We start from the raw sequence: 24,163 nt of genomic DNA, 5'->3' as shown, positions 1-24,163 counted from the left end.
CGTAATGTAGGAAGCAAACTTGTGAAAATACTGTAAAAGCATGGGCTACAACTGCAGCTGTACTCTAAACACCTCCATACTGAACTATCATTTTCATCTACAAATTTGTGTTGAATATGATGTAGATTTGTTCTCAACACCTACCTGTAGCTACTGGACTATCATAATCTACAGGGCATATATTTGCTGATAATGATGTATTATCTGTCCCCAGACATACCAGCACGTGAAGCGTCAGGTTGAGAAGGGTTGTGAGACGTCTTGTCGCTACTGTACCGGCTACCACTGCACCTGTACTCTCAACACCTGCCTCCTGTATTATCACTATTATAAGTGTGTGTGCTGATTATGTATTATCTGTCCCTAGACATACCAGCACGTGGAGCGTCAGGTTGAGGAGGGCTGTGAGACGTCTTGTCGCTACTGTACCGGCTACCACTGCAGTTGTACTCTCAACAGCTGCCTGCTGAACTTCTTCCGCCGCGTCAAGGCCTTGTGGACCGCTCCCATCACCAAGTACTGGGCTCATGTGGTAAGATGATCGTTCATCATTCAAAACATTCTTTATGTTAGTGAGCACAAACGTCCTCTTATGATCTGTGATCATAGTATTCTCGTCATACCCCAGTGGCAGATCCAGAAATCGTCTATGCTTGACCAAGCAATTTTGTTGATGGTTTTACAAGACTTTGGACATTCTTTCTGCCTGCAGGTAATTGCCTCCACTGAAATTTCCCTCTTTAGACAGTTGAGTGTCAAAGGAGGTTCTCTGCTTTTAAAAGATTGAGAGTAAGATGTAACCGTAACTGTTGCAATGCTAATTCTACAGTAACAAGTACTTGAAATCTGTCACTGTGAGGCCTTTGTAAAACTTTAAAGGGATAAATCAATATTGTTAAATGTCTATCAGTCATAAAAAGGATCACATCATACAACAAATACAAGAAATGGTGACAATATTTTCTCTCATTTTCCCCCAGCTGTGCTACATGATATTCCTGTTCCTGCTGTCCCTGTCTGGGCTGCTGCCGGGCTGTGGGAACATCCTGCTGGACCTGGTCATCAGTCTGTGGATGACGACATCCATCGTGGAGCTGATACGCACGATATACAGGGACACCGAGGTGAGAATGTTCTCCTGATATCCTGTAGCCTACAGTAGACACATCATAAAGGTACCTTATGATATTTGGATGATTTCTGATGTAATCATCGTGGTCATCAGTCTGTAATCGTAGAGCTGATACGCACAATATACAGGGACACCGAGGTGAGATGGTTCTTTAATACCCTGGACAGTGTACACTTTGGGCTGTATTATAGCTGAGTTCATAGTTAGAAGTGTTACCTAATGTGATATACTGGTATGAGAAATGAGGAATAAGCGTGGTCATCAGTCTGTGGATGACAACATCAATCGTTGAGCTCATACGCACGATATACAGGGACACAGAGGTGAGAATATCCTCCTAATATTCTCTAGCCATGTGTTAACCTGTCCTTATTGGTGCTGAACATAACATCCAACATTATATCTTACCCTGGCACTAAACACCATATCTAGAGTGATATCCAAACCCGTCTCTGGTACTTAACATCATGCATGTAATACAGGTAGTATCTAGCCCTGGCGCTGAACACAATATCCAACATTTCACTCAATCCTGTCCCTGGTGCTGAACACAATATCCAACATTACACCTAACCCTGTCCCTGGTGCTGAACACAATATCCAACATTTCACTCAATCCTGTCCCTGGTGCTGATCATAACGTCCAACATTACATCTATCCCTATCCTTGGTACTAAACACCAATTATAGAATTTTCTCTAACCCTGTCCTTGGTGCTGAACACAATATTCATCTATTTATTTGTTTATCTATGAATGTTATGGAATGTCCCTTCAGTTAACCAAGTAACTGATTTTCATGGGGGCCCTTTTATATATTGAATTGCATCTAACCTTCTATCTGGTGCTGAACACAACATCCAACAGTACATCTATCCCTGTCCCTGGTGCTGAATACAACATTCAATAGTACATCTATCCCTGTCCCTGGTACTGAACACCATATCTAGAATAGAAACTAACCCTGTCCCTGGTTCTGAACACCATATCTAGAATAGAAACTAACCCTGTCCCTGGTGCTGAACACCATATCTAGAATAGAATCTAACCCTGTCCCTGGTATTGAACACCATATCTAGAATAGAATCTAACCCTGTCCCTGGTGCTGAACACCATATCTAGAATAGAATCTAACCCTGTCCCTGGTGCTGAACACCATATCTAGAATAGAATATAACCCTGTCCCTGGTACTGAACATCATATCTAGAATAAAATCTAACCCTGTCCCTGGTACTGAACACCATATCTAGAATAGACTCTAACCCTGTCCCTGGTACTGAACACCATATCTAGAATAGAATCTAACCCTGTCCCTGGTGCTGAACACCATATCTAGAATAGAATCTAACTCTGTCCCTGGTGCTGAACACCATATCTAGAATAGAATCTAACTCTGTCCCTGGTGCTGAACACCATATCTAGAATAGAATCTAACTCTGTCCCTGGTACTGAACACCATATCTAGAATAGAATCTAACCCTGTCCCTGGTACTGAACACCATATCTAGAATAGAATCTAACCCTGTCCCTGGTGCTGAACACCATATCTAGAATAGAATCTAACTCTGTCCCTGGTACTGAACACCATATCTAGAATAGAATCTAACCCTGTCCCTGGTGCTGAACACCATATCCAACATTACATCTAACCCTGTCCCTGGTGCTGAACATAACATCCTAAATAACAACTGTCCCTGTTCCTGGTACTAAACAGGGACAGATATCTAGAATTAAAGCTGTCCTTGTCCCTGGTGCTGAACACAACATCCTTCATTACATCAGTACCAGGCACTAAACGCCATATCTATAATTATTTCTAACCCTGTCCTTGGTGCTGAACACAACATGAAGAATTACTTAAATACCTAGAATCTAACCTTGTTCCTGGTGCTGAACACCATTTGTAATATTAGTCTTTTTTTTCTTCTCTTTCAGATGTTTCGTTTCTCAACAAACCGGCACAACTACTGGGGATACATGGAGGCTGTCCTTATTGTCGTGTTCTGGGTGGCGCACTTTGTCGTGAAGGTCGTCGGGACGAGGGTGGGGTTCGTTCACCCGAAGGACGGCAAACTGCTGCTGGCCATCATGGTGTTCTTCTTCTTCCTGCGACTTCTGTACGTTTTCGCTCCCAACAGCCTCTCACTGGGACCCAGGCTCGTCATGCTCAGGAAAATGGTGAGAACATTGTACAGTAAGACTAGCAGATTCTTAAGCTAACTACTGGGAAGACAGAGATGCTCATATTCTCAGACTTATTAGAAATGTTGTAACAGTAAGATGAATCAAAATAGATTGTAGATGTAGCAAAAAAAGGGAAAAATGTATTACAGTAACTGTACTATTCTCTTTAGATCAAATGGTTATATTAGCTGGAGCAGTGTCCTTGAAGGTACATGTACAAGACTAGTTTCTACTAATTTAATAAAAGCCGTGGCATAAACTAGACAGTAACATGGTGATCCCACAGATCAAAGTCTTGTTTGTGATCATATTCTTCCTTTGTTTCAGATCCAGATCGACCTGGTTGTGTTTTTCCGATTGCTGGTGGTGTTTACGTGCATCCACGGTGTGGTGTATGTGATCTTACAGATCCAGATCACATGACATTGTATGATCACATTTTCCCCTTTGTTTCAGATCCAGATTGACCTGGTGGTGTTTTTCCGTCTGCTGGTTGTGTTTATGTGCATCCACGGCGTGGTGTCTCAGATCCTGCTGCAGCCGTGGCATGATGGTGATCCCACAGATCCAGAGATCACATGTTAGATCACAGATGTAGCCAAGGCATAGTAGTGATCCCACAGAATGATATACCGTGGTAGATTTAATGTGTGATCCTTTTTTTCAGATCCAGATCGATCTTGTGGTGTTTTTCCGTCTGCTGGTGGTGTTCATGTGCATCCACGGCGTGGTGTCTCAGATCCTGCTGCAGCCATGTTATTCCGGTGATCCTACAGATCCAGATCTCATGTGTGATCACATTTTTCCCTTTGTTGCAGATCCAGATCGACCTGGTGGTGTTTTTCCGTCTGCTGGTGGTGTTCATGTGCATCCACGGCGTGGTGTCTCAGATCCTGCTGCAGCCGTATCATTATGGCGATGCTACAGATCCAGATCCCATGTGTGATCACATTTTCCCCTTTGTTCCAGATCCAGATCGACCTGGTGGTGTTTTTCCGTCTGCTGGTGGTGTTCATGTGCATCAACGGCGTGGTGTCTCAGATCCTGCTGCAGCCGTATCATTATGGCAATGCTACAGATCCAGATCCCATGTGTGATCACATTTTCCCCTTTGTTCCAGATCCAGATCGACCTGGTGGTGTTTTTCCGTCTGCTGGTGGTGTTCATGTGCATCCACGGCGTGGTGTCTCAGATCCTGCTGCAGCCGTATCATTATGGCGATCCTACAGATCCAGATCCCATGTGTGATCACATTTTCCCCTTTTTTCCAGATCCAGATCGACCTTGTGGTGTTTTTCCGTCTGCTGGTGGTGTTCATGTGCATCCACGGCGTGGTGTCTCAGATCCTGCTGCAGCCGTGGCACGAACTGGACAGCGACGTGGTGGAGATGCTGGTCTGGAGGCCCTGGCTACATGTCTGGCTCACTCCGTATGGATACTTGGAAGGTACACAAGTCTTAAGTCTCTTTGCTTTAAGAGCTAAAGTTAGTAGACAGCCTTATAACATGGCCACCTGGTTCTATGTCAGACTCACCCCCTATGGATACTTGGAAGGTGGGAACTTTGGGGGTTTTGAAGCTGCACCGTTACATATGATCTGATGCATTTTTACAATCAGACACACCTACATGAGATTGTACTTTCTGGAAATTCTGGCTGAACGAATGGCCCACACCTATATGGCTTACTTGAAAGGTGACAATTTGAAAGCTATTTTTGCAATGGTTCAGTGTACATAACACTCTAGTGTTACAGGGAATGGCATCCACACAACTATTGAAGCAAAAAACAATGCAATAATCAATCTCTACGTCAATCTTAAAAATGTGGTCGCAAACAGGACTGAGTCTATATCCCCCCTCATCAGGAAATACACTCAAGTCAGGAGCCATAGATTGTTTTGATTGATTTAAATATCAATATTGTAATTTTGTATTGTTTTGTTGCAATTTCAATCAAATGAAAATTTAAAATAAGGATTTAAGATGAAATCAAAATGAAACTTGAGAAAAAAAACTGCAGCGGCTTTACGTTTGAAAATATTTTGATTATTTCTCCCCAGGTAACTGTGAAGGGCTGGTTGTGGTGCCGCCGCCTGACCAGCCTCCCAGCTGGTACTTGCCTAATGTTACCATGGAAACGTGTCCTGCGGAGACCTCGGACGTGTGCGAGGGCCACTGGTACCTCTACATCTCCCTCAGCTTCTACCTCATCTGTGTGCGCTTCGGACTCCTCACGGTGCTCTTCGCTATGTTCAAGTGAGTTCAACTTAGTACTAGTATGATCTTGATGCCTTTTTTCAAGATAGAAGAATGAATATACCATATTATATCTTTATTTCCAGTGACATGTACCATGGAGTGCAGGTTAGTCCTTGAAAATCTAGAAGTATCAGCTCAACAAGTGCTAGAATTCAGATCTAGGTTATCATGATAAAAAGTTACGTTTAAGTTAATTTTGTAGAATTTGTTTCTCAATCCTGTATTTAACAATGTGTCTTTATTTGCAGTGACGCATACCACAGGGTTTGTGGGTAGTAGGATGACTTGTATACTATATTTATCATCTCTATACAAGATTTAGGACTTAAAAGTTTGAGATACAGTACCTCAATTCTGCATTTAACAATCACGTATCTTTCTTAATTTTGCAGTGACACGTACCAGAGGGTTCGCGGGGAGTCGCGGGAAATCTGGATGTTTCAGCGCTACAAGCTGATCATCGACCTTGACCGTCGCGACAGCCTGCCTCCGCCGCTGGTGGTGTTCCACTATGTCTACATGCTGGGGAGGTACATGTGCTGGTGCTGGAAGTGCCGCATTGTCACCAAGGTGGGTTTGTTTGTTTGTTTGTTTGTTTGTTTGTTTGTTTGTTTGTTTGTTTGTTTGGTTGGTTGGTTGGTTGGTTGGTTGGTTGGTTGGTTGGTTGGTTGGTGTTGCAAAGAAAATGTGATTTCCTATGGACTAGTCTGTATAACACAAACTCCAGCTGTCCGGGGGTTTCTCTCCCCTCCCCGCGGAGTTTGTGCTCGACTAGCTCTAAGCCAGGAGAGCTGTTATCAAAAATAGTAACACCAATCAGAGGCCAGGATTTCAGCCAGGTCCCCATCGCCAGCTAGTTATCCTGTCTGTTAGCTGTCACAACTGGCACCACAGGTAGACGGGGAGGAAGGGATGGGAAATGAGATCCAGATGTTGGGAGGGTGAGAAATGAGATGTATCCAAGCCTGTTAAAAGGGATTTTAAACCTCCTTAGTTTATCTGTTCCTTTAGAGGCAGACAATGTCAGTTTCTCCCACATCAAAAAACAAGTTTGAAAATCCAACAAGAAAAGACTTGACTGCCGAAAAATGTTCAAAGTACAGAGAAACGGCCTGTGAAACTCTCTTCCTACCACCTGCAGATCAGACATCTGCCTCTGTCAATCACTGGATAGCAACTGCAATAGATCCTTAGCAACTAGATTCTGGCCTGGGCAGGCAGCTCTGTGGGCTGATGACAGCTGCATAGATTATCCATATTTAGAAAGGAGGATTCCCTTCAGTTAGCGGCCAAAGCCATCAAGCTCTTGGGTTGTGAGGCCGTTACAGGGCGGCGAGCAGTCCCATGAGGCTTGATTGAATTCAGGCTACCTATGGACATGCTTGCAAGAGCTACATTATGTTTACCTAGATACAGTACTACCAATCACTAAGTTGTGATAAAATATATTACATGTTCTTGTTTTTACTGAGAAAATGAACATATCCCCCTCAGATCCGGGTAGCATATGGTGAGAAGACCTACTCCAGCCAGGACATGGTGGACGGAGGGTTGGATGTGCCGGATGGGGAGGAGGTGGATGAGGACAGGTTCAGCTTCTGGAAGTCGTGTGCTCATAGTTTCAACTCCAGACAGAGGAAACAAGAAACTCAGGAGAACAAGCAGATGACTCAGACTGAAGTGTGAGTTGTGCTTGGGTTAGAGTTAGTGAGAGTGTGAGTCCTTGGGTTATTGGTTCAGTTTCTGGAATCGTGTGCTCACAGCTTCAACTCCAGGCAGAGGAAGCAGACAGCTCAGGAGAACAAGCAGATGACACAGACTGAAGTGTGAGTTTGGGTTTTAGGTCCGGGTTAGTGAGAGTGTGAGTCCTAGGACTATGGGTTCAGTTTCTGGAAGACTTGTTGTCACATCTTCAACAGAAGGTATAGAAAGCAGACAGCTCAGGAGAAGACAGACAGATAACACAGACTGCAGTGTGAGTTTGGGTTATGTTTGGATTAGTTTTGGGGTTGTGGTTTATGACAGTGTTAGAGTTAGGGGAGGTTTCAACTTCTTCTGAAAGTTTAATGTGCTCACAGCTTCAATTCTAGGCAGAAGAATATGGCAGCTTAGTCAGATGAAGAGAAAAGTGACTCATACTGAATTTCGTTCAAAGTGATATTTCTTTTTTACAATCTCCTTCCTCTCTACAACTTCTGTATTTCCAGTAGTATGTTGCAGAGGTGATTAGTACTACTAAGTACCAATAGCTGTTATATAAAACGAATTGGGAGGGTTCAGGAACTTCAAGTCAAAATTAAGACCCAAATGTTGTCCTTAAAAGTTTCTTTTCTTCTTCACGCCTTCTCCAGCTACGAGCAGGTTAGCGAGGACCTGTCCCAGCTGGACGTCCGCGTGAGGAGGAGACACGACCGGCTCCACGACCGCGTCGTCAAGGTGGAGAAGATGATGCAGGAGAGCATGCTCACCCTGGAGACCATAAAGCACCTCCTCATGAAGAAAGGTGGGTCGCCATGGTTACTGTTGCTATGGAAACTGTTACGATGTAAGATACTTTAGAAGATGATGCAGGAGAGCATGGTGACCCTGGAGACCATCAAACATCTCCTACTGAAGAAAGGTGGGTGGCCATGGTTACTGTTGCTATGGAAACTGTTCCAATGTAAGGTACTTTAGAAGATGATGCAGGAGAGCATGCTCACCCTGGAGACCATCAAACATCTGCTTATGAAGAAAGGTGGGTCGCCATGGTTACTGTTGCTATGGAAACTGTTCCAATGTAAGGTACTTTAGAAGATGATGCAGGAGAGCATGCTCACCCTGGAGACCATCAAACATCTGCTTATGAAGAAAGGTGGGTCGCCATGGTTACTGTTGCTATGGAAACTGTTCCAATGTAAGGTACTTTAGAAGATGATGCAGGAGAGCATGCTCACCCTGGAGACCATCAAGCATTTGCTGATGAAGAAAGGTGGGTCGCCATGGTTACTGTTACTATGGAAACTGTTGCTGTTTAGTATGTTGCTTGTTAATTTAGAAGTAGAGCATGCTCACCGCTGAGATCATGCAACAGAGATGTGTTGCCATGGCAACTGTTGCTCCCAAAGGTATTGCTATCCAAGCTGTGTTCATAGTTATCTTTGCCATTTAGGAGAGCATTCTAATGCTGTTAGATTTCTTTCCATACCTGGATTTTTCCCAATTTCATGTATGATATAAAGGCTATACCCAGTCTAGACATAAAAGCTATAACCCACACTCATGTACACACTTCTTTCTCAGAAAATATTGACTGGGTCAATATGTAGTGCCCGTAATCTGTCTACAGTTCAAAGTTCACTGGACTGTCCCATACTAGAGCAGGGGACTGGCATGCCTGGGTTAACCTCAACTCAGGATGAAAGGGCACTTGGCAAACACTCGCCCAACTCACTGCGTCATTCGTCAATCATTAACGTTGGACTGTACCATCTTGAAAATCAGTGAAGGGGGTACTACAGCTGCACATTGACAACAGTACATTTAAACTGTAGCTGGCAAACTTTTTGACATTAAGAAAACTTAAGTCTATGCTAACATGGAAAAAAGTGCCTTAGCAGGAAATCTTGAAGTTGGAGAACTGGTCAATTCCTTTCTGCCTTCCACACTCACTTGAACACTGTCAGAAGACTGCTGAATTCCTATATCGACTTTATTTCACAATGAATTGTATCTTTTCTAACCAACTGTGTCATTTTCTTCTTGCCATTAATGCCACTTAAGGCGATTGTAGTTTCTTACTATGTTGTAAAACAGGCAAAAGTCTTGAAGGTGCATCAAAATGGTTCTACCTCTAATTGGACTAGACCAAAACAAACACTTCCTGACCTGTACTTTGACTTGGGGCGGGGCTACAAACTCAGAGGAAAGAAAAATCATGGCAGCTGCTTTGGGGAAACAAATCCGTGAGGAACTGTCCTGCAGCATCTGTCTGGAGCTGTTCACTAGGCCCAAGGTGCTGCCCTGTCAGCACACCTTCTGTCAGGACTGCCTACAGGACCATGCAGGGAGGGGAGGGACCTTCCAGTGCCCAAACTGTCGCCTACAGGTCAGTCTACCACCTCAGGGGGTGGCAGGTTTGCCAGATAATCATTTGGTAACAAGTCTGTGTGCTACACTCCAACAGAAGGCAACGCTGTCAGAAGAAACAAGCGGACTACCTCAAGAAGCTGGAAGCAGGTGCAACTTTCACCCCTCTGAGAAGTTGAAGCTTTATTGTAAACCATGCCATTTGTCTATTTGCGAACTGTGTCTAGAGGCAGCCCATGATGATCATCGCACAACAACCATCAAAAAAGCCGCACAAGAAATGAGATCTACAGTCCAGGCCTTGATCAATGAGGGGAGGAACATTCTGGAAAGTTACTGTGGCTTTATCAGAGGTCTTGCGGAAGAAGAGAAAACCCTGAATGAACAGATACAGCATACCAAAAACAACATCATTCAGGCCTACAACCAAATGGTGCAGAAACTCACAGAGAGAAAAGACCAGCTCCTGTCTGAAGCAGAACAGAACAAAGGGAAGAACTTGGAAAGGATAGAAAATGGAAGGGACATAGTTTTGGCAGATGTTAGTGAACTGTCTGCTGTCTGTGATCGAGCAGAACAAGAAATGGAGCAGGGAGGGCTAGGGCTACTTAGTCAGGAAACCGCGTTGGCAGAGGTGGTAGGAAAGTATAGAGGAAAAGCAGCCCCAACTCCTGTACAAACCCAGCCTGCTGTCTTTCAGCCCACAGACACCCCAGTGCCAGTATTGGGACATGTGACAGTCCAGCCTCTCCGATCTGCACCAATCCCAGCAGCACCTGCAGCAAGGGGCAAAGGTCATCACCAGGGCAACCAAGAGCAAGTGGCACCTATCTCATCAGTAGCACCTACATCTGATGCTGCTGATGAGATTGGTGCAACAGGGGTCACAGGTTGTCACCATGGTAACCAAAGGCAAGGCAGGCATCGGCTTCAGAAGGTGACATTTGGTGGGAAGGGATCGGGAACGGGGCAGTTCAACAGTCCAAGTGGTGTGACAGTGTCAGATGATGGGGAGATCTTTGTTGTGGACGCGGCGAACCGGAGGATCCAAGTCTTCACCCTGCAGGGAACATTTGTGAGACAGTTCCCGACAGTCGTGTCACGTGGCCAGGAGATGAAGCCACAAGATGTGGCCCTGGACGGGGAGGGGAACCTGTGGGTGGTGGGGGAGAAATGCTTTGCGTTTTCTGTGCAGTACGACAAACAGGGCATGGTGGTCGGGGGGACAGACTCTGCTGATCATGACTTTGCTGTGAAGTACGACAAACAGGGCAGGGTGCTGAGGAAGTTTGACCTACAGAAGACAAAGTGCCAGTTTGACAGAGGGGTTGCCGTGGACACCAGGAGGAACCGCATCCTCATCACACAAACCACGGGAGACTGGCTCAATATTCATGGGGAAGTTTTGGTGTTCGAGCCAGATGGGACACTTGTGAGAACTGTGGGTCAGCTGCAGGGCATGAAGAACCCAGTGTACATGACTGTGGACGGGGAAGGGAGGATTCTAGTGTCAGACTGCGGCAATCACTGTGTCTATGTGTACAGCGAGGACGGACAGTTTCTGTTCAAGTTTGGAGGCAAGGGAAGTGGTGAAGGTCAGCTGTACAATCCCCATGGCATCTGTACAGACGGGGCAGCTAACATCATCGTGGCAGACAGTGGAAACAGCCGTGTGGAGATGTTTGACAAGACAGGCAGATTCCTCAAACACATCGGTACAGACATGAAGGCGCCGCAGACTGTTGCCATGGCAACACAGGGACAGCTTGTGGTTACCTTTTGGAACCACACAGTTTCCATACTTGAGAACTTCTGATCTAGAGTCAAGCTTTCATAGCTTGTATAGACTAGCTATGATTGTAGAATTTTAAAACCGTGAAGTTCTCAAACTTTTGATTCAATTAGTACATTTAGTACATGACCCAATATTAAGGGCAAATTCAAAGAAAAATTGAGATTTTTCTCTCTTTGTACAAACCTTTGTTAAGCCTTGTGATGGTTTTAGTGACTGAACAGGTTTCAGGCCATTTTGATTACAGGCAGACTCTTAATTGTTTCAGTAAGCCCATGGTAGCCCATGGCCGGCAAGTGCTCGCTTTAAAATGGCTCATAATATCTCATGACCTTTGGACTTAACACAATCAACATGCTGCAAGCTGGACTTTGACTTCAGGTGTGGCTGCCATGTCAGAAGGGAACAAAAATATGGCAGCTGCACCGTCAAGTTTAGAGACACCTACAACTAGTACAGTACCTGCTACTCCAAGCAGAAGGGGTCATCACCATGGTAACCAAAGACGAGTGAATCATCTGTCTGAGAAAATGACGTTTGGTGGAAAGGGAGCAGAAACAGGACAGTTCAACCTTCCTTTTGGAGTCGCAGTGTCAGATGAAGGGGAGATATTTGTAGGTGACTGCTGGAACCGGAGAATCCAAGTCTTCACCCTGCAGGGAACATTTGTGAGACAGTTCACAACAAATGAGCAGAACTTGGTTCCACACGATGTGGCAGTGGATGGGGAGGGGAACCTGTGGGTGGTGGGGAGGGCGGGTCTTACTGAGTTAGCTGTGCAGTATGACAAACATGGCAACGAACTGAGGAAGATCGACCTGAACAACTCAGGGTGGTGGAGAGGAGTTGCTGTAGACACCAGGAGGAACCATGTCTTCGTCACACACACCACCACAGGAGATGGGGGCAGCCCACGTGGTGAAGTGCTGGAGTTCAGGCAAGATGGGACACTTGTGAGAAGTGTTGACAGGAAACAAATGTAACAGTTAGAGAACCCAATCTACATCAGTGTTGACGGGGAAGGGAACATTCTTGTGTCAGACTGTGAGAGCAGTTCTGTCTGTGTGTACAACGAGGGCGGACAGTTTGTGTTCAAGTTTGGAGGTGAGGGAAGTGGTGAAGGTCAGCTCTGCAGGCCCTGTGGCATCTGTACAGACAGGGCAGGTAACATCATCGTGGCAGACAGTGGAAACAAACGTGTGGAGATGTTTGACAAGACAGGAAAATTCCTCAGACACATCACCACAGACAGGAGGGGGCCTCGGGCTGTTGCCGTGGCAACACAGGGTCAGCTGGTGGTGACCTTCTGGAACCACACAGTTTCTGTACTCCAGAACTTCTGAACTTAATTGAATGTAGTCAAACTTTGCCACTGGCTGTACATTGATAATTCACAAACTTTGTAATAAGCAATGACTAAATCTTCCACAAAAACCTACAAAAACATGTTTGAAAGGATTAGGTTAGATCATTATGGTGCTCAAAATGAATTTTCCATCCATCTACATTGTACATTGAGTTACACTGTAAGTCATTGTTTTGAGACAAATAAACTGAAACTGATATGAGAAATGTGTTGTGGTGTTTTTGTGTCCGAGAGAATGACAAGGTCGTTTTAGAATTAAATAATATTAAGATTTTGAATGTACCTTATTCAATAGTGCTCTGGGGGTGTATAAAATTATCATTTTTTAATGCAAGACTAGAGGTGAGAAATTATTATAATAGCAACATCTGCTGATTCCGCTTGCTGAACTGTTAGCTCAGATTGAAATACATTGCACAGAAAATACAGGCAGGACAGCAGCCATACTAACAGCAACATTACACAAAAGAGTCACATAAATGCAATACAAGACATAAAACTATCGGATGTTTTGATTTAAGACTAGTCCTGGTGGATGCTGCATGTTCTGATCACCAGGTGGAGTGAAGTATCTCTGCACATTGCAGCCAGGCAGTCACCTAAACCTTTGACCCAACTTCAAACCCATACTCTAGATACAATCTTAATTCAATGTTGTCATCAATATCACAGCCTTCCTTATGTGTAAAGTTTGTGCGTTACAGAGAGCAGAGGTTGAAAGTGTTCCGACCACCCAGACTGGAGCACTTTTTCACTCACTTTAAATCTAACTTCCTTTTAATATGTAAGTTTTATTAATTGAAGTTAACTCTATCATATCTGCAGTATTGCAGCTTTAAATATCTTAAGCTTCCCGTGACAGACGGTGCATATGGTGGCGCCCATCTCTGTTTTGGCAGCCCTTGGGCCACACAACATTGTGCAAGTCACTACAGCAGGGGGCTAGTCCACTGGTAGTGGTGACTGTGTTTAACTATCATTATACTCTTTCACAAATGCTAAGTCTTTGGTATGACCCGGCCAGGGTTCGAACTCATGACCTACAGTATGCAAGGCGAACACTCTACCCACTAGGCCATTGCACCGGTTTGAGTGTATATTTAAATATTTATTCAAACTTAAATCATACATTGCAGAAAATCAAGAGGTTGAGGGAGTCCCCACCACCCAGACCGGAGCAGTGCTCCACATCGCGGCCAGACAGTCTCCCTACTTCGGCACCAACAAGAAGCGTTTCCCGGTGTTCGACAAGTACGTGCCCTGGAGGGTGCTGTTCGTGGAGTACGACCCTCCGCGCTACACCGCGCCCATGGAATACTTCTCTGAGTGGTTCCGCCAGTTTGCAGACGAGGTCAATCCAAGGTCAGTTCAAGGTCAAACTAACTACATTATGGATAAGCGTGATGGGGGAATGGTCAGTAAAGGAGGGTGCTATTCGTGGAGTACGACCCTCCGCGCTACACCGCGCCCATGGAGTACTTCTCTGAGTGGTTCCGACAGTTTGCGGACGAGGTCAATCCAAGGTCAGTTCAAGGTCAAACTAACTACATTATGGATAAGCGTGATGGGGGAATGGTCAGTAAAGGAGGGTGCTATTCGTGGAGTACGACCCTCCGCGCTACACCGCGCCCATGGAGTACTTCTCGGAGTGGTTCCGCCAGTTTGCTGACGAGGTCAATCCAAGGTCAGTTCAAGGTCAAACTAACTAGTACACACAATAAATGGAGAAAAAAAAGTTTACCAAAGATAAAGGCCACAGGAGTGAGAGAAACATTTTGGAAAGTGGAGCTCATCCCCCTATCCTACTACCCTTTTATCTCCCCAACCGAGGTCATTTCTTTTTTTTAAATTTTACACCCGGGTGGAGTGAAGAAAGTCATGCAAAGTGCCTTTCCCAAGGACACAACTTCTAGCTAACAGGAGTCAAATCTGGGACCTCTCTATTTTGTATCCACTTATTAATTGGTTCAAGCCTTGGTCCAAGGCATGGCTGCTAGGACATTGAGGGACTGGCATTTGAACAGCCATAATTAACATGACATTACCATGGCAGTGTGTACTAACCAGGCATTAGTGCTGCATATGTATTTCTGGCATTAATGCTACATTAGACAACAGTTTGGCAAGGGAAGCCTCGCCATTCAGCAATTTGACAACACAGTGATGACATTTTTTCATTTTCAGGACCCAGAAGCCGGCACCTGTTTGGAACGAGGTTGTCGGGTACAAGATGAAGATCTGGCACGAGGGGGAGGGGGGCGAGAGGGAGGAGCTGGAGGAGGTCATGGAGGTCGATCGAAGGTCGTGGATCGAAGACAAGAACACAGGAGTGGGGATCCGCTACAACATCACTTCAGAGGGTGTACCTCAGTAAGCGGTGTAGTCTTCTAAGGCCAAACTGTTTTTTTTCTTATTTTGATTCTGAAATCTATATAAACTATTAACAGTTAGCATTCAAACCATCTCAGATAAGTACATGAATTAAAGGAAAATTACAGGCAAAATGCGTACACTGTCAGACAGATCACCAACCTCCAGATTGTTTCTATGTTGACATCATATCAATCATGAGGTCCAGTGAAATATGGTTGGATATGGATCGGATGCAAGATACCTTCTTAAAACATGTTCGGAAACACCTCCCCAAAATCGTGTTCATAGCACATTGTGTGTTATGTACTTTTGGTGACAAACAAATCAACCAACCAAAGAAATGTTGGTTAGCCAACTCACTTCTTTGGACATATTCAGCGATAGAATTCTGCAAGGCTGTTTTATGTAGAAGATTGTCCCTAAATTGATCTGCCTGGTGTTCCGTGTTGCAGGAACCCGATGGGCAGGACCGGGCTGAGAGGCAAGGGGGCGCTGTTCAGGTGGGGACCAAACCACAGCATGCTGGCCATCTGCACAAGGTGACTTGTAGTTATGGGTGTGACAGGCAGTCTAACTGTAATTATATGGGCTCTCAGGTATGCAACCAAAAGGAATTCATCTTCCGACGCTTCTGATGAACTCTTGACATCAACCAATGTTCACCGGCAATAGTTAACGTTTACGAATAATTGTGCTCTCATTTGGTTTGTTTGTTTGACCCTTTGTTTATTCATGATAAGCTCAAATTGGCACGCAGGCCGCTTTTCATTGAGGTCATGAGGGAAGAGGTAAGGGTCATACAATATAACAGAGATACACTCTATCAACATATATCATTACATATTTATGGTACAACAATATACAATTAATTGCTACAACATACAACATATAGTAGGGCAAGTATAATGGCTTTTCAACTTTTTAAAGAGGGTATTTCTCATCTGACAAAAAAAAAAAGGGCCGTCCAACTTTCTATATAAAAAATTTCGTGTCGTGTCCGCGTGGTGTAGAGGTCTGCGCACTCTGCCTCTCACCACATCTGGTTCAAATTCTGTGGAGCCAGCGGCCCGAGTTCGCGCCCGGGCCTGGACATGACTGGAAATGATGCGCATCGTCCTATCGGATGGGGACGTAAAGACGGCGGCCCCGTGTATGAGGAAGCTTTAGGGCGCCAAACATCTGCACGTGAAAAAACCCAACACACTTATCGAGAAGAGTAGGCCCAGGGGTGACCCGGTGTGCTTGGCAAAAAACGCGAGCCGTAGCGAAGCCGCATTGCACTACCACTAGCTACTTGAAAAAGCATTATGCTTCACCTCAATTGAGGATGCCTGCTTTACCTTTACCTTTTACCATGCAGGTGGAAGCGTTCAGTGGACCCTGCCACAGGAGACGAGCAGGAGGAGTACCTGCTGGTGGAGGGGAAGAGAGTTCTGGAGTTTCTGTCTTACAAGGAGCCAGACTTCGAGGAGTGGGCCATACCCGGGGTGAGTTAGTTAGTTAGTGAGTGAGTTAGTTAGTTAGTGAGTGAGTGAGTGAACAGGAGGAGTATCTGCTGGTGGAGGGGAAGAGAGTTCTGGAGTTCCTGTCCTACAAGGAGCCAGACTTCGAGGAGTGGGCCATACCCGGGGTGAGTTAGTTAGTTAGTGAGTGAGTTAGTTAGTTAGTGAGTGAGTGAGTGAACAGGAGGAGTATCTGCTGGTGGAGGGGAAGAGAGTTCTGGAGTTTCTGTCTTACAAGGAGCCAGACTTCGAGGAGTGGGCCATACCCGGGGTGAGTTGGACACTGTCACTGACAGATAAAGTGGGCCATGGATCACTTGCACTTTGCCATTCTGGGGGGGAGCTGTACATATTGTCAGGTAAGGCCACACCAATTTTATTGGTTGGTTCTCGGAACGTAGAAAATGATATTGAAATATTAGCATGAAAACAGAGTTTTAGCACCCTTACATGCAGTACATGCATGCATAGTTAACTTAGAAATTGAAAGGAGACAGATTTCAAGGAGTAGGCCATACCTGGGGTAAGTTGGCCAAATCACTGTGGCTGCCATTGAGATAAATTTGGGTTGAATGGGACATTTTTTGCATTGGATAAAAGTTAATATTAATAATAATAGCTACTTTTGCATAAATCAGAATTTCACAACAAAACTGGAAAACTGACATTTGGCAAACAGTCTGTGATTGATTGATTGCTTTTTTGTCAGTTGACTGACTGACTGAATGATTGTTTAATTGATTGGTCAGGTAATTGATTGATTGATTTGTCCAGGTGATGACAGCAGGTTTGGAGAGTAAGTACAGTGTGCTCTACCAAGTGTTTTGCACCAAGGCACTGGGGAAACAACCTGCAGTGGTGGACAGGCACATGGACGAGAGCAAGGTCAAACAGGTGAGGGTCAAGGTCACACAGGCACTTCACATGTATGGTTTCAGTTTTTTGCAATAAGGCAACACTAATTCAATTCTTTGGTTCCCAGCCATCTTAATAAGATACTGAGCTTATGCGAGAGGTTCAGAATTAAGAAAATAGACATTGATAGCTTCAATTGTAATTGATTGACTGACTGGCATGCTCTTAATTTAGAGTTAAATACGGATAATATGGTCATTCATAGATTGATGTTATTAAAAAGTTTTTATGGATTCTGATCATGATGTAGAACACAAAATTGAAAAGAGAAAATATGATGAATCTGCTCAATGGTGATGCACTGATGTTTTGAATTTTAGCTGTTTGAAGCGTACGCAGCGGATGAAAGAGACGGCCCTCCCTCGGAGCGGGACGACCCCATCGAGACGTTCTCAGCGGCCATGATCTACCGGGGTTACGTGGACGACCCACGGAACACGGACGGAGCGTGGGTCGAGACGGAGGCCTGGCACTTCCACTACGAGAGCGGGGAAGGCTTCCTGGAGGAGGAGATGGTCACCGTAAGTAGTAGGCATCCTTCCATCTTTTCAGATGATGGTGCACCGTGGCACTCTGGATTCGGCAGCTTCTCATGTGGCTCTGAAGTCCAATCCTGGCGTGAGTAAGTAGACTACACAATGTCATATTGCATCTAGTTCAACATTGAATTGCATATTTTTTCATAAAAGCTGCCCTGCATGTTGCAAGCTGTTACGCCGAAGGGGGGTTACACCGGCTATACAGATACAGGTATACAGATGTCTGGTGGCATAAAGGGCAGTAATTATAAGTACATGTAAGTTTTTCATATAACATCCCCTCATCATCTTTGCAATCACACCCAATTTTAGATGACTTTCAGCTTGGTGCCCCCTAAAGTTGGGAAATGGCTTTTAGAAGTTGATGTGACCTAGTCAATATTAGGTGAAGGTATGTAGAGTGTAAAGATACACCGGAATCACAGGTTCTGCATTATTATCCGCCATGAATTCAATTAAGGACAGATCGTACTGGAAAAAATTTATTTATTGATTGTATCTCACCGGAGTAATCCGGATGAATGATGATGATGTGAGTGTGGTGTGAAACTTCCTTAGTTGTAAGCAATGCTCAACCTCAGCCAATGGCCGGTTAAGGGGCCCAGCCGGTTTTAAGGGCCAGCATGTGAGACTGGGCCAGCCCAACCAGATTTCGACACCCTGCATCATCACGCCGATGATGCAGCGCAGCCCCCCCTGGAAAGGGACTCATCAGAAGACGTTAAGCATTGCGTTTGGCGTACTGTATAAATAGCAGTGCCAGGTCGCCATGGTGGGGGTTGACTTGTTCACTTGTGGCTATTTCGGTGTGCCTAAGTGTGTGCTTAAAAGCTTTTCATTATGTCATTAAGACAAGGGATGTTAAACAGAGTTGGAGCAATAACTTCTTTCTTTGTTGACTTGAATTTTAGCCTTCAACAGTTTCATTCAGCCATATTACATACGACTTTAAAGTTCAAAAACACAACATCTTACCTGGACTGAAGCCCTGCTTAACATATTTTGCAGACACGTCAAACATTTGCATAGACCTGGCCATAGTCCCCATACATGTCAACCTTCAAAAAGAAGCAAGTAGGAAATTTTCTCTCTCTACATTGTTAGACAGTCTAAAACATTAGTTGAACTTTCAATGAAATCACCTCCCTATTATTGTGTTGTATTTCTGAGCTTTAATAACATCAGTTTCATTGGTTGAATAACATTCCTTTGGGGAGAAAATATTTCATTCCCCCTCTCTCCTGTTCTCAAATGGAATAGTCCAATGCTTACTGTCTATTTACGTCACGCGAAGGTTAAACATTGCAAGGTCACTACACATGAACAAAATAGGTGTTTGGTGCGCTGAACGGAAGGTATTTTATCCACAGTAAACCCATTGCTTACATCTGAGGTAACAGTGTTGCAGATATATAGAAAGTTGTATTTTGACAGAAACACAATGTCATATATTTAAGACATATCAGATACTATTATGGGAAAAGGGAATTAGTTTTAAAACAAAGCAATATGTTGAAAAAGGAAAAGTTGAAAAAAAAAGCAAATATTATGTTTTTTGAAAATGCAAACCTAGGCTAAAATACCCTTGTTGCTATATTATGCTAGCCTGGATGTGGACTGAAGTTATATGACAAGACTGGACTCCAGACTACTCTATAGGATGAAATGCAGAGAGACAATTCTTTATTTATAGCCAGTCATGGAATTAGGTTTCTAGTGATCGGAGTGAATGGGGTCACTGTGATAGAATGGTTTTCCTGATATAAACTGAGTCTCAGGTAGGCTACTGTGTTGTGTAAAATTTCCTTATAATTGTAAACCTTTGTTCAGAGTCTTAACCCATGGCAATAGCTGGAAAGAAGGCTGGCTATGTAATTGTTATATATTTAGTAAGCCTTAAAGCCCAATTGTACAGGCCAGACTGAAGTTGTGTAGTTGTGCACGTAAAACTTTCTTCAGTTAGCTGTGTCTGAATCTTGCCTCAGCTTAACCCATGACCTGACAGACAGAAACCTCTTAGCTAGTAGCCCATTCTTACTGGCCAGGAAGACTGTAAACTGAAGTTGTGTTGAGTGAAATTTCTTTAGTTGTATATTCTTGTTCATCCCCATGGCCTGGCAGGTAGAAAACCGGAATATATTTACTAGAAAAAGCAATATATCTTTTTGTTGTACTTTGGATTCGTATCAATTTTGAAGTTAGCTATAGAATTACAGATTGAAGTTCTTAAGAGAGGCAGTAGCAATAAACTTTGTAATTACATGTATGTTTGCTGACATTCTACATTTTATTTTATGTGGTGCACCTGAGTGCACCTATTTCCAAAAATTAGTTTTAAGCCCCGATACTGAAAATACAGGACTTAAAACAAAAAAAAATCTTGGTTTAAACCCATGGCCTGGCAGGTGGAAGCCTAGCCCAGTTTTACAGGCTAGCACTCCGACTATTGCTAGTCCTAACCAGGTAACCAGCCCAGGACCCTGGGGAGACCCCCCTGGAGAGGGGCTCAGCCACCGAGGCACGCCACCCCCTTACGTGAGCAAGGGGATGGTCTATCTACTACACGGCCCAATAATGGCCATTAACCCTAACTGTGTTCTGAAATTGTCAGCAATGCGCTCTATCAGTAGGTGTCCAAGATCACCTGTGGCCATGTTTCTGTACCATAACAACTTCATAGATGACTGTTGTTCTCTTTTTGAAACTGAGACACATTCAGTCAATTTGGGGAAAGAGTTTTTTATTCACCCACTTAAACTTGAGGCATGAATTGCATTTATTCACCCCAATTTTACACAATATACTGTACAACGGCCTAAGTTTCTACCTGCTGAAAAGCACTACTTAACATAATATATTAGGACGTTGATCAAATGTTTACGTGGGACATTCCACTCGGAACATCTGACAACACAGCCAAAAAACTTTATGCACCAAGTATTTATTTTTTCTCCTTAATATATATTATATTTGTTTACACTAAATTCTGCTTTATAACATTATATACCAGATAATTTGATAGATACTATGACATGACCTTTTTGTCATGTTTCAAAACTTCATTTTATAAAAGCATTTAATTCTTCTTGCTCTCTCTTCCTTGATAATGGAATAGTCCTATTGAAACACCCCTGATTTACTGTTGAATAAGCTAACAAAAACATTGGGCTGTGACGTTGGTTCCCAAAAATATTAACAGCTTGCATAGTTCCAACAGAACTGTAATGTTACATGTCAAAAATCCATCAAACTTAATTGTGAATTGTACACTGTGGCACTGTGCTCAAAAGGTATTTTGAACAAAAATCAAGTCAAGTGCTTACAACTTAAAAAGCTTACAAAGATTTTGTTGAAAAACAAAATAATGATGAAAATACATGATTTCAGTCAAATGACAAGTGAACTTATATTGGGGTATATTTTGTTACAGCTCTTGACTTAAGCATAAGCAAGAACTGAGACTGTGATCACGACTATTTGAATGTGGATAATATATAGGGTTTCAGAAATTTCACCCTTAACTTATAACTAAGATACATATATTTATAACCATGATGTTAACTTTGTATTTGGAAATTGACTTTGAATTAAGGTTGTTTTGAATATGCAACTTAGACTGACAACTAGTAAAACATACTGTTTTACAGGCCAACATACAAATATGCCAGCCCAACCAAGTAGTACCAAGGCGGGTTTTATCAAACCTTGGTGATACACACCCCCATGCGCGCCTGAGGGTAGTCCCCCATGGGAGGGACTTAGCCTTCAGTCTAAGTTGCATATTGTAGAACATGTTCTGATGTTCTCATATAGCACTCCTTTATGGTTTGTTCACATGTGGCTATGCTCTTGTGCCATAACTAGCTCACAGAAGCCTTATTCACTCTTCAAAGGCAAGAAATGTTTGTTTTAATATGACTTACGTTCCAACGTTTTTGACAATTTGCATTTTAGCCTTAGATTATATTCAACTCTCTCTCCTAGATGCAAATTAAGCATAAAATGATGCAACATTTTACCTGTTCAAGTGCCCTTCTTAGCATAATCTATGGAAATATTGATTAAAACTTACTGTTTGGACGACAGGTCCCACTTGAAAACCTACATAGGGGAGACTTTGGGGCAATCATAGGGATTTTGCTACCTTGTTAATTTGTCCCATTTGATAGCTGTTCTTACATTCCAATGCCTTAGAAAATTAAGAGCATCTTTTGACTTGACTGAATATTTCAAACTTGCTTAAAATATTCATTACAAAGAAAAATTCTTATCCACACACACCCCCATGCGGCCGGTGGAAAAGTCTGTATTGATTTTTCACTTGGACAACCTCAGCTGCATGTAACAATGTCAGGTCACTTCACACTGACACATTGCAAACAAGTCATTTTATTTGCGGCAAGTCCAATACCTGATAGTCTACATTACTCTCTCTAAGATAATCATTGTAACATTTGACTAAACTTAAAGATCACTGTCTCATTTTTGAATCTAGATTTTGCAGAAACCATGGACTTTGGACTGGCATGTCAAACATTAACAGTGTATATATTATAAGGCAAGAAAAGGAATTTATATACACGTACACCTGCTGTGTTCCACCTGTAGGAATGTCCCTGTAGCTCAACTGGTAGCAGCATCACAGTTGAGTTCCTGGTTCCAATCAGTTGGTAACTTTGAGACCCCAGTTCAACCCTGGGACAGGGCATCATGGTTGGGGCTGCACCCGTCTTTCGGATAAGGAACATGAAATGGGGTTGGGGCTAGCATTACTCAAATATATACCCTGAGTGCTACTGAAACACTAAGGAACCTTGCTGACCTATGTGCCACTAGGAACTATGAGGTGAACAAATAACAATTATTGTTTCACCTGTATTTCCCCCCTGCAGGCCGGCAGCAGGTTGCAGGAGGTGTCCCGACACGTGAAGCTGTTCGCCAGCCACGCTTCCGTCATCCAGGAGGCAGCAGCCAGACTTAACGCCTACTTTTGAGTACAGAGCCTTCCAGCCAGACTCAACGCCTACTTCTGAGTACAGAGCCTTCCAGCCAGACTCAACGCCTACTTCTGACTACAGAGCCTTCCAGCCAGACTCAACGCCTACTTCTGAGTACAGAGCCTTCCAGCCAGACTCAACGCCTACTTCTGAGTACAGAGCCTTCCAGCCAGACTCAACGCCTACTTCTGACTACAGAGCCTTCCAGCCAGACTCAACGCCTACTTCTGAGTACAGAGCCTTCCAGCCAGACTCAACGCCTACTTCTGACTACAGAGCCGTCCAGCCAGACTCAACGCCTACTTCTGAGTACAGCTAGCCGTCCAGCCAGACTCAACGCCTACTTCTGAGTACAGCTAGCCTTCCAGCCAGGCTCAACGCCTACTTCTGACTACAGAGCCTTCCAGCCAGGCTCAACGCCTACTTCTGAGTACAGCTAGCCTTCCAGCCAGACTCAACGCCTACTTCTGAGTACAGAGCCTTCCAGCCAGGCTCAACGCCTACTTCTGAGTACAGCTAGCCTTCCAGCCAGGCTCAACGCCTACTTCTGAGTACAGCTAGCCTTCCAGCCAGACTCAACGCCTACTTCTGAGTACAGAGCTTCCCAGGGCATGTCGCCTGAACTTAAGGGGTGCCTTTCAAAATTATGAGTCAGAGTTAATGTTAAAGCCAGGGTAAACTTCTGACAACACAGAATGAATCCTTTCCAGGACACTGTGTTCCATTTCTTTGATGCTAGCTGAAACAGCAAAATGGAGCTAAGCTCTTGTCTCTATGCAACAATTTTAAGTACTGTTATGTATTGTATGCACATTCTATGCCTTCCTGTAACTTACAACTTATTCTACCAGTAGACTTAGTACCTCCAGTAACTGGACACTAGGCAGCTGTTCACACTTTGTAATGTGATTTTTATACAGCCAGTGAGCACTGAACTATGAGTGTGCAACTTTAACCTCAAAAACAGCAAGCTGAGGTAGAATTCTTAAAAGTCAAGGTAAATATTTTTTCTAGTTTACACAGCAAAGATATTT

At 43.9% G+C, this 24,163-nt stretch overlaps 4 protein-coding genes across 4 annotated transcripts; all 4 read left to right on the top strand.

The window, feature by feature from the left end:
- The first annotated feature begins 3,071 nt into the window (after nt 1-3,071).
- LOC136442700 (transient receptor potential cation channel subfamily M member 2-like) lies at nt 3,072-4,413 on the top strand. Its single transcript, XM_066439643.1, has 2 exons — nt 3,072-3,310; nt 4,135-4,413. Exons 1-2 carry the CDS (start codon nt 3,110-3,112, stop codon nt 4,411-4,413), a joined length of 480 nt encoding a protein of 159 aa, XP_066295740.1. The 5' UTR covers nt 3,072-3,109.
- Nucleotides 4,414-4,439: 26 nt separating this feature from the next.
- Nucleotides 4,440-16,971, top strand: LOC136442279 (transient receptor potential cation channel subfamily M member-like 2). The gene is made up of 9 exons (XM_066439051.1): nt 4,440-4,762; nt 5,379-5,574; nt 5,970-6,147; nt 7,072-7,259; nt 7,929-8,080; nt 13,940-14,165; nt 14,988-15,173; nt 15,629-15,715; nt 16,537-16,971. The coding sequence occupies exons 1-9, from the start codon at nt 4,531-4,533 to the stop codon at nt 16,670-16,672; spliced, it is 1,581 nt and encodes a 526-aa protein (XP_066295148.1). The 5' UTR covers nt 4,440-4,530; the 3' UTR covers nt 16,673-16,971.
- LOC136442263 (tripartite motif-containing protein 3-like) lies at nt 9,444-11,541 on the top strand. The gene has a single exon (XM_066439030.1). It carries the CDS (start codon nt 9,494-9,496, stop codon nt 11,459-11,461), a length of 1,968 nt encoding a protein of 655 aa, XP_066295127.1. The 5' UTR covers nt 9,444-9,493; the 3' UTR covers nt 11,462-11,541.
- Nucleotides 16,972-17,455: 484 nt separating the features above from the next.
- LOC136442337 (ADP-ribose pyrophosphatase, mitochondrial-like) lies at nt 17,456-23,438 on the top strand. The gene is made up of 3 exons (XM_066439135.1): nt 17,456-17,572; nt 17,914-18,114; nt 23,025-23,438. The coding sequence occupies exons 1-3, from the start codon at nt 17,456-17,458 to the stop codon at nt 23,124-23,126; spliced, it is 420 nt and encodes a 139-aa protein (XP_066295232.1). The 3' UTR covers nt 23,127-23,438.
- The last annotated feature ends 725 nt before the right edge of the window (nt 23,439-24,163 follow it).

The sequence above is a fragment of the Branchiostoma lanceolatum genome, chromosome 9 (assembly GCF_035083965.1).
Source record: "Branchiostoma lanceolatum isolate klBraLanc5 chromosome 9, klBraLanc5.hap2, whole genome shotgun sequence".
Classification (NCBI taxonomy): Eukaryota; Metazoa; Chordata; class Leptocardii; order Amphioxiformes; family Branchiostomatidae; genus Branchiostoma; species Branchiostoma lanceolatum.
The sequence above is the reverse complement of the archived record's forward strand: the minus strand, read 5'-3'. Positions and strand labels throughout refer to the sequence as shown.